This window comes from Oncorhynchus masou, chromosome 17, assembly GCF_036934945.1.
Source record: "Oncorhynchus masou masou isolate Uvic2021 chromosome 17, UVic_Omas_1.1, whole genome shotgun sequence".
NCBI classification, from domain to species: Eukaryota; Metazoa; Chordata; class Actinopteri; order Salmoniformes; family Salmonidae; genus Oncorhynchus; species Oncorhynchus masou.
This window is the reverse complement of record NC_088228.1, coordinates 23573149-23584310: the sequence shown is the minus strand read 5'-3', so window position 1 is coordinate 23584310 and position 11162 is coordinate 23573149. Positions and strand designations below refer to the sequence as shown.

Below are 11162 nucleotides of genomic sequence, written 5' to 3'. Positions count from 1 at the left end.
AGTTGTTGCCACTCAGTTATCAGTGCCATTCTGTTATTTGTCCTTGACTTCCCTGTACAATAAAAATAAAAAATAAAAACAGGTCATGAAATGGAATCCTTGAATCACTTTTTGATGTTTCAAAAAACTAAGATGATAATTTTTGCACAAATCTTATCTTTTTCTCCCATCTTCTTTTGTGTCAGATATACAATAGACTTAGACTTATTTTTTGTTTATACGTTCTTTAGACTAGAGCCATGTACACTATGTAAAGCTAGAACTCACAGAATAGTCCTGATATCCATGAGGATGACATACTCTATATAATATCATCATTTATAATAATATATGCCATTTATCAGATGCTTTTATCCAAAGGAACTTAAAGTCATGCATGCATACATTTTCCATATGGTTGGCCTTTGACCATCCGACCACCTTGTACCTGGATGCTATTGCTACTGTGAGGTATCACCATGCTTTGGAGCTGGTCTGGTGCGGTCTTTCTGTCCTAGCGTCAGTCTTCATCAGAGACTCCATCTCCATCCTGTCTGAACCATCTGACTTGCTTCTGTGCCTGCCATTCTTCCCTCCCTGCCCCCTGTCCCCTGCTGTGGAGACATGCCAGAGAGTACTCCTTCTAATTCCTCCCCCAGACAGCCACGATGCAATTGTGTCTGACTGTCTTCAAGGCCAAGCAGCAGGATACCCTGCACACGCTTCCATATCGAAGAGCCAAAGCCCTCTCAGAGATAGCTACTCCTACCTACGCCCTCTGTCTTGGTCTGGTCCCTGAGCCCCATTGTAACGGTCTGAGTGTAGTGGGTGAGGAGTCAGGCGCAGGAAGCAGAGAGTTCAGGGGAGTGCTATTTTAATGCACAGAGAAACGGCGAACATAAGCCAACCCCCACAAAAACACAGGGCGTAATGAACAAACAAATGCCCCAAACAGGGGAACTTAAACTGTCCAGAAAAAACCCACAAAATGGGAAAACACAAAACCCATAGACGTTACACAAGTACACCAAACAGACGGTCACAATAATTAATCCCGCACAAGGAACCAGGCGGGCCGGCTGACTAATAAAGCCTTACTACTAACTACCTAACTCAAAACAGGTGCACTCAATAAACACATAAGGAGGGTGAGGAAATAATCAGTGGCAGCTAGTAGGCTGGCGACGACGACCGCCGAGCGCCACCCGAACGGGAAGGGGAGTGTCCTTCGGTCGGAATCGTGACACCCATGCACATCAACAATGTGCAGATCAGTAGCTGTCTCTGCCGTTTAAGACGAAGGAGGACGATGGCCTTATTTCTATAGCAGCATATTGGATGACAGTCATTCATTCATTCATTCAACCAGCTAAATGTAACATGATACCACATTTTTTCCCAATACCCATCATGAGGTTGCTACAACCTAGCCTATTTACAACGTAGGTGCACAGGTCGAGAGAAATTTGAGTAATCAAGACAGAGATTAAATACCGCCTTGCACACGTTTGCCTGCATTTAGCTGATCTCGGGTGTAATCATTTGTCCAAAAGTTGCAAACTAGAGTTTCTATTTGACAAATTTAGTTATGTTTATCCCCGTTTTGTTCTGTTTGCTTCCGTTTAAGAAACTTTTTTTCTACAGAATCGGTGGAATGACTATGTTACTGATCACATGCAAACACAGTTCACTTTCATAGCAGCCACATCAAAACAGCATGATCCCTTTGATCATTGTATATATCACATCTAAGCACTCTCCTCCTCTCACCGTTTCAATTCGCTTGTGGACATCAGCTGTATGTGACCAGGCAGAAAAAAATCCAAGCCAAACCTTCATATCATAACTGCTAACCGCTACACACAGACTTTATCTTTGTCACCATACTAGCTAACGTCATAGTCAACATAACTACTGTAACTAATGCATTAGTAAACCCACTACAATCATGCAGTACAGTCAGCAAGCAGTTACACAGGTGGGTCCGGTGGCAATAAATTAATAAAACCAAAAGCTTACCTTGACTTGGAAGAATTCCAGTGTTGGATAGCCATAGCTAGCTAGGTATAGCATCCCGCTCTGTTTGAGCCAGGTGTTTGAGTAGGCTAAACTAGCTTTCTGCGTTTGCTAGCTATGTAAGTGAAAGTGGAAAAAGAATACAACAAAATATAGCTAGCCCGCTCTCTCTCTCTCATGCTTTATCTTAATTTTTGAAGAAATGAATTTGTTAAAAACTGTTCAAACTATTGTCTTTCTCTCTGAGTCAACTACCCACAACATTTTAAGCTCTGCAGTGCTAGTCAGCTTTAGCTTATGCTTTCCGTACTAGAATCCTTCTCTAATCCTTTGATTGGGTGGACAAAATGTTAGTTCATGCCACAAGAGCTCTGATAGGTTGGAGGACGTCCTCCGGAAGTTATAATTACTGTATAAGTCTATGGAAGTGGGTGAGAACAGAGAGCCTCCTAGGATTTGTATTGAAGTCAATGTACCCAGAGGAGGACAGAAGGTATCTGTTCTCCGGCTACAACATGGCTCTACCCTACAGAGTGCTGTTTAGGCTACTGTAGACCTTCTTTTCAAAACAGTGTGTTCTAATCAATTATTTGGTGATGTGAATATGTTTAGTATAGTTTTATCTGGAAAGGAACTTTTTAAATGTTTCACTATTTTTATTTTTCAGAAATTCACTGAGGGGGGTGGTCCCCCTCTTCCTCTTCTGATGAGCCTCCACTGGTGCAGATCATTTGAACTATTTGCCTTGCCTAGATTTCAATGGAGCAAAAGCACTAATATTTTACCTGACTGCACACTTTGCTGCAGAAATATGGAGATTTAATCATGTGAGATATAATTGCGTACATCCTGTACAGTACATCTTAGTGGCTCGTAATATTTTCTAGAGTTCTGTACCTTCTAGTTTGATCATTGAAACAATGTGTAATGTGCAGTATGCAGAAACATACTTCCCACCCAGATGGTGATTTGGTGTCAATAGATGTTTTCCTCCGCACAGCGTGTGAGGAGTTATGCAAAGGTTTACTATGGTGTCAAACTTGTTAAGACCATATGAGGTCCGTTTGTGCTTCAAACAGCCCACCTCAGGGTGTTCCATATGATGGGGAGAGGAAAGTGGGTGTTGATGAATGGAGTTCACAGATTGAGTATGATGGTTGGAATACAAACAATCCTCAGATTAATTACCTCGCTGATGACTGATGGCATGGCAGAGTCAACATGCAACAGCAACATATTGTTTCTGGAATGGTGGGCCAGATCCAATTATTCAATTTTTGTAAATTATTTGTTTCCACCACTGTATTTGGTTAGGAACACCACCATTCCAAGTAAATGTGTCTTAGTAGATTGTGGAGACCCATGGTCATTTTAAATGTAAATGTTCATGAATAATAATCAGATATACCATACAAGTATCTTTTCAGTAGGTGGTTCTGGTAGTTGTTCAACAGAATTATTGAAAAAACAACATCCCCCAAGAGGCCGTAACCGTCTCTGTAAGTAATGACTCTCTATTTACAGAGAAGGATAGTATTTGCCTCTCATCCAAATGCCAATAGTGACAGACAATTATGTAGGTTACCATTTCTAATACCAGCAGTCATGTCTAACAGAAGCATGGAGAATGTCTTTGCCGTAGCTCCAGTACCGCTGTAGCTGTCAGTCAGCATGGGGAATTACAGCACTCCAGCCTTGGACTATGTAGTAGAACAGCTCATCACTGTTTGATTCCCCCAACTACTTATGCAGAGGTGGATCAAATGAAATACATGCATGTGACATCCTGCATTCGTCCATGGTCTACTTTTGTAGTTAAACGTGTGTCTAATCAATTTGCACAATAGGAGAGTGTGTAGCTACAGTATACAGTGCTGTCTGAAAGAAAGAAAGACAGGATTCAGGCGCTACAGCAGCTAGTCTTATGATAGAGAGGGAGGTAAAGTGACAAGGGCTGTAAAGTAGTAGACATTTCTATTCTATTCTATTTTAAGCTTGTGGCAACAATGGCAAGTTGTGTTCCATGCAGAATTATTTTTTTTATATGATTTATAACACCTTGCCTTCATCAAGCTAAACATTTGTTTTGGTTTAAGATTTTACCCTGTAAGCAGTCTATGGATAAGGTATGACAGCAATCCATGCTTTGGCTTAGTTTCCCTGGCACTGTTTCCACATGCTAACGTTTTAGCATTTGTGGCACAAATCCTGCGCATTATGTCCACATAATCAGAAAATTGACTGTGAAGCTCAACAAAGTCACTTATAGTTGATTGAAACATGATGTGCGAAAAATGCTATTATCAGTACCATGACTGGAATGGCATTTGTGCCACAAATGCTAAAACATTAGCATGCAGAAACAGTGACAGGGAAACTAAACCAAAGCATGGATTGCTGTCATACCTTATCCATAGACTGCTTATAGGGTTAGGAAACCAATATGATATTTTGTAATTTGGGCGAACTATCCCTTTAACAGTAGACCTATTAAAAAATGGCTGCTATTCTAATATATAATAATAATAATATATCCCATTTAGCAGACGCTTTTGTCCAAAGCGACTTACAAGTCGGCTGGGGCCACTACTTTTACATATGGGTGGCCCCAGCGGGAATCGAACCCACGACGCTTGGCGTTGCAAGCGCCATGCTCTACCGACTGAGCCACACAGGACACTCATTCTACTCATTGGATCTTATGCATGCAGCCACCAAAGCTGTAGTATGGCAGGGACACCTTTGGGATGAATTAGAATGCCGACTGCGAGCCAGGCCTAATCACCCAACATCAGTGCCCGACCTCACTAATGCTCGTGACTGAATGGAAGCAAGTCCCCGGAGCAATGTTCCAACATCTACTGGAAAGCTTTCCCAGAAGAGTGGAAGCTGTTATCGCAGCAAAGGGGGGGACCAACTCCATATTAATGCCCATGATTTTGGTTTTGGAATGAGATGTTTGACGAGCAAGTGTCCACATACTTTTCTTCATGTAGTGTATATTCTTCAAGAATCATTGGGTACATTACTTTAAGTCCAAAAACTGATGGAGCAACTGATGATAGACCCTTTAATTCATGAGGAAGTACAGTATGTAGCATCATCTAACGCTAAGATACAGGAATCTATACTGTATTAGAATGTATTGCCTGGGATTGACCAGGATTCTCCTTTTATCATCAGCTCTTTGACGATCCGACAAGTTTAAGCAAAATTGTCATAACAGTTCATCTGGTGGGTTTCCTTTATGGGTAAAAGAAACTGGACAAGTAATCACATTTGTGGAGGCCGCAGAGATGCTATTTACCCTCCATAACCTTTAAACATCCTTCTCAGATAGAATGCAATTATATAGTAATGCATTATTCATAATCTAACAACCATTATGGCAACAGAATTATTATTTTCTTGGGGGGGTCACAGTTGTTTTCAAAGGAGTAAGTACACACACATCTCCCTTAATTATCTTGCTGTGAATAAGCAGCACAGTAGGAATGTTTGCAATGCAGCATATTGTGTATTATTGTAGGTGGGTGTGGAATAGTATTATGGGCTGATAAGCCTTATTGTCATATTCAATGAAATGGAAGTAGTGTCATGACACATTATCATTTCAATATGATATATACGACACAGTGTGAGTTCATGGATAAGATCTTACTTGATTATCCTTATTCCTGTTTTATAAGAACATGAAACCATGATTAATATTGTATGGTAAAAATAGCCCAGTAATTCAAATAGGAGTCCCCTCATCGCCTGTTATTATTAAAGACATTAAGGAACAATTTCTTGTTGCTTTTTTTATGGAGCTGGGCTCTCCTGGGAATTGATCAAGACTGAGCGGGAAACAAGACCTTTTCACAGCTGATTTATAAATCCCCGGGAAGTGATAAAAAGCTGCACACCAAAGCATTTGGATCCAATTATCATTCATAGAATGGTGTTGTTTCCCAATTAAAAGTTGCTCTGGTCCTCTGATGTAGTTTTGGGGAGCTGTACACAAATTTAGATTGGTTAACTAAAGAAAGAGTTGAAAGACTGTTGGTTACTGTTGTAGTGCCCATATTCAGAATGCGTCTCAGAGTAGGAGTGCTGATTTAAGATCAGTTTGGCCTTTTAGATCATAATGATCATGATAATATGGACTGAGGGGACCTAACTGATCATATATCAGTACTCGTACTCTGAGATACTTTATGAATACTGACCCAGAGACTTACCGCAATGGTACTAAGGAGACAACTCCTATGGAACCGGACACATTATACATCATGACACACAACTTGCATATTAATTCACTTATCCAGAATCATTGACCTTTATTTATCAATAAAAATATACACTAGGGAAAATAGTTTCCTTTTTTAAACAACTTCAGGATTTTGGGGGTTTGTTTTTCTCCAAAAATGTTAATACTTTCCCCCACTTCACTTGTCAGAGCCCAGTGTAAAATTACAGTCAATTCCACAACGAAACAAGTTGTATAACTCCAATTAACTCTGTATTGTTAGTTTACCTTTAACGGGATTGAAGAGGAGAGATGTTTTACAGGGCTATGGTCTGTTCTGTCTCAGAGAGTTCTGTCTCGAACAGTCTGGACAGTGTGTGACCCTCCGGCTCCCAGTCCTCCAGGTCATTGTAGCTGAGTTCAGGGGGCACGACCTGGGCCAGCCCCAGAGAGCTGACCGACCCCGTGGGAGAGCCACGGCCCTCGTACGAGTAAGTCTGGAGGGAGTCATAGGGCGGCCCGCTGGTGTCCCTGTCAGCTTCCACCACTTTCTGTCTAATGACATGGTGCATATCCTCTGTATCCAGCAGAACCAGGGATGGGCTCTGGGGCCCACAGGCCACCAGCCAACCCTCCGTCCCCGGCCTTACCTCCCGCCGCAGCCTCCTCCGTTCTGCCCCGGCGGGGTTCCGCAGTGCTGCGATGTCAAACGCCTCTGTGTCCTCCTCGCCCCCACCCTCGTCGTCGTATGTGACCACGTTCTCCCGGACGTCCTCCTCAGAGATGATTAACGGCTCCTTCTTGCCCTTTTTGCTCCGCAGGATGACAAATAGCACCACGATGGCTACAGTACAGGACAGAGGAGAGGGGACAAGACCACAGCGACTTACAATATGTCATTACAGGCTCAAAATGCACACCCTATTCTCCAATGAATCGATTTGAGAGTGGAATTGTGGCCTTAGCTGCTGGAAACAAATCAGCCAGAGTTACTCCTCCAGCTGGTGTGAAGCCTTTCATTATCTCTACCTCAAGGCAAGAAGGTCTCTCTCTCCCCCTCCCCCAGCTCTGGAGTGTGGCTCTCAGCGGCTGACTAAACACATACACAGGCAAGAATATCTCTCCTTTCCCATCTCTATCCCTTCCTCTTTCTCCCTTCCTCTTTCTCTTCCCCCCCTTCTCTCTCATCTTCTCTTCCCTACCATGCCATATCCCCCCGCTCTCTTGTCTCTTACCCAGCAGGATGATGATGCAGAGCAAAATGGCGATGAAGGCCCCGGTGCTCAGGCCTGCTGTGGAGAGGAAGGCCGGGACTCGGCAGGCCTTCACCCTGCTGCTACCACCTCCTCCTCTCTGGCAGACACACACCCGGAGGTTCAGGGTGGAGGTGCTGCTCAGGACAGGCTCTCCTCCATCCTTCACAACCACAGGAAGTTGGTAGAGATCCTGCTCCGATTGGCTGAACTGACGCCTTCGCGCCATGATGCTGGCAGTGTTGTCTGGAGCAGAATGGCAAAATTTAAAATACACTGGATGTATAATTGTATTGACAAAAAGTCCCTATAAGTTTTGATACAAACATTACTACAAAATGTAGTGTATTTTCATCATTTTATCTACTTTTCCAAAATATACCATCCAAATGAACGTTGCCCTGACCTGTTTTCCCCCTGAAATAACATATGCAACCACGGAGAACAGAAGACCAGTACAACAAATAACTTGCGCTGAGATATGGGGAGTTTTCTCCAACATTGCAGAGGATGCCCATAGTCCCCCATTCATTCCCACTGCTATCTATTAGAAAAGACTGGGGACAGATAGCGACTGCCTCTTCAGGCTTTATTAAAACCGGCCAACAGTATTCTATCCAGCCCAGCACGGCTGTTGCCATAGCTTTTCTCATTCTGGAGAGGCTCCAGCAGATTTTCATTTTCACGGCCCAGAGCCACGCTTTTGTATGCACAATCACGGCCCTCCTCTTCACAATACAGATTCATTTTCCCCCAGGCGCACAGAGCCATGATAAAGCATGTCACTTGGGATGGTAAGAGACAGGGAAAGAGGGGTGGGGGAGGAGGAGGGGCCAACCTTCTGGATATCAACAAATGTAATCCAACAGAGCGAGCCCATGGGAAGGTACATAGGAGGAAGCGTTCATTTACATAGGATTCCTATTGGCATGCAGGGGCGCTGGCCCACAAGCTTCAAGTCAAAATTCATTACTGTACCTCCTCGCCCACTGAGAGGAAACAGGTAAGCAAAAAAAAAAAAGACCCAACATATCTCTCCTTCATCCTCCACTTGGGAGACAATAGAATATAAAGCCACCTCCCAGCTTCTTTCTTCCTCCAAATGATTATGATTACAGCAGAGGAAATCATAGATGATTATCTTTCTCTGTAGCACATCCTGAAGAGTAAGCTGCTGTAGGTCTGTAAAATTCTACCTCATTCACAAGGCATTTCTGGCAATATCAATCATGACTATCAGTTGGTGAACGTCAGGAAATCATCCAGACTAACCCCAGGGCACTGATTATATATTAAATAATTTTGGAAATCAAAACCTTTCAAAAGCAAAACATAACAACCACATCTACTAGATTTCACAGCCTGAGGGAGCTAGAGTATCCTACTACCACCCAATCAGTGCACTGATGCAGCAGTGTTCCTTTTAGCTCTAGCTGAGGAGTACTACCTGGTGCTCCTGTGTAAACATAGGCATACTGCACAACAGTGGAAATGTGGTTTCACTGAACAAGCGCCTGAGGGAAAACAGGGCCAGTCGGGGAGGGGATAAAAGCTAAGTGTTAGGCTACACCACCACCGAGAGCACAGAGCGCTGATACAAAACTCAGTGGAAGCTCACTGCCTCTGTCTGGCATCTTTCAGGTTTTTGTCATCCATCTTGGAAGTCTACCTTAATCTCGAGATTTTCCCTGATCTGCCAATGGAGCTATTGAGCTTTCAGACAAGGAAAAAAAACAAAAAATAACAGTGTTCTCTCTGAATTCAGCCAAGTAGCTTTAAGCTAAAATAAGGACGAGGAAAATTGTCTGTTACCAAGGAAACACCCCTGCAGGTCCTTCGCTTTTATATTAAAATATGTCTCGAGGGAGGAGAAAGTGTAAACGGGGCTGTTAGACAACAAACACCACTAGATATATTTGTGTTTGTAATGCCACTCCAGAGTATCTGACACAAATATCTGTCCACACCCAGAATCCCTGGTGGTGGTTGAACAAAATGTTGTGCACATTTTTTAAATTGCCACACAAAGCCACAATAGCCAGCCTACCTTCGTTATCCTTCAGGGTGAAATTAGGATTCACTGGAAGGTCAATTGGCAGGGCAAACGAGAATCGTCCATTTGCAAAGTTGTCCTTGTCTGATGGCCTCACTGTCTGGATCACCTGTCAGAGAAGAGGGAGAGGAGTTTGGGGAAGAGAGGGAGAGGGAAATGGGTGTGTGTCTATATGTATGTACAGTATGTATATATATATATATATATATATAGTACCAGTCAAAAGTTGACACACACATTGTAGGGTTTTTCTTTATATTTAGTGTTTTCTACATTGTATAGTAAAGACATCAAAGCTATGAAATAACACATATGGAATAATATGGAATGGAATAATGTTGTAATGTGGTATTCAGAAGATAACCCTATTTGGTAAAAGACCAAGTCCATATTATGGCAAGACGATTTCAAATAAGCAATGAGAAACGACAGTCCATTATTACTTTAAGACATGACGTTCAGCCAATGCGGAACATTTCAAGAACTTTGAAAGTTTCTTCATGTGCAGTCGCAAACACCATCAAAAGCTATGATGAAACTGGCTCTCATGAGGACCGCCACACGAAAGGAAAACCCAGAGTTACCACTGCTGCAGAAGATAAGTTCATTAGAGTTATCAGCCTCAGAAATTGCATCCCAAATAACTGCTTCACAGAGTTCAAGTAACAGACACATCTCAACATCAACTGTTCAGAGGAGACTGCGTGATTCAGGCCTTCATGGTCAAATTACTGCAAAGACACCACTACTAATGGACACCAATAAGAAGAAGAGACTTGCTTGGGTCAAGAAACATGAGCAATGGACATTAGACCAGTGTAAATCTGTCCTTTGTTCTGATGAGTCCAAATGTGAAATTTTTGTGAGATGCAGCAAAGGTAAACGGATGATCTCTGCATGTGTGGTTCCCACCGTGAAGCATGGAGAAGGTGGTGTGATTGTGTGTGGGTGCTTTGCTGGTTGTTATTTAGAATTCAAGGCACACTTAACCAGCATGGCTGCAACAGCTTTCTGCAGCGATACGCCATCCCATCTGGTTTGTGCTTAGCGGGACTATCATTTGTTTTTTAACAGGACAATGACCCAACACACCTCCAGGCTGTGTAAGAGCTATTTTACCAAAAAGGAGAGTGATAGAGTGCTGCATCACATGACCTGGCCTCCACAATCACCTGACCTCAACCCAATTGAGATGGTTTGGGATGAGTTGGACCGCAGAGTGAATGAAAAACAGACAACAGAGAAGTGCTCAGCATATGTGAGAACTCCTTCAAGACTGTTTGAAAAGCATTCCAGGTGAAGCTGGTTGAGAGAATGCCAAGAGTGTGCAAAGCTGTGCAAAGGGTGGCTACTTTGTAGAATCTATTTAGATTTGTTTAACACTTTTGGTTACTGCATGATTCCATATGTGTTATTTCATAGTTTTGATGTCTTCATTATTATTCCACAATGTAGAAAATAGTAAAAATAAATAAAAACCCTGGAATGAGTAGGTGTGTCCAAACTTTTGACTGGTACTGTTTATATATATACACACATAATATACAGTACCAGTCAAAAGAAAAATCAATATACGTAATATAATATACCTAATAAACAGTACCAGTCAAATGTTTGGACACACCTACTC

General features: G+C 42.5%; 1 protein-coding gene across 1 annotated transcript in view; it reads right to left on the bottom strand.

The window, feature by feature from the left end:
• Window positions 1–5062: 5062 nt before the first annotated feature.
• The window catches only part of LOC135558722 (cadherin-18-like), a 50813-nt gene continuing 44713 nt past the window's right edge, over window positions 5063–11162 (bottom strand). Inside the window, exons 9-11 of the mRNA XM_064992797.1 lie at window positions 9527–9641; window positions 7462–7725; window positions 5063–7070 (exon numbers count right to left, since the gene is read on the bottom strand). Of these exons, the coding sequence (XP_064848869.1) occupies window positions 6544–7070; window positions 7462–7725; window positions 9527–9641 (906 nt within the window). The 3' untranslated portion in view covers window positions 5063–6543. The remainder of the gene's footprint in view (window positions 7071–7461; window positions 7726–9526; window positions 9642–11162) is intronic.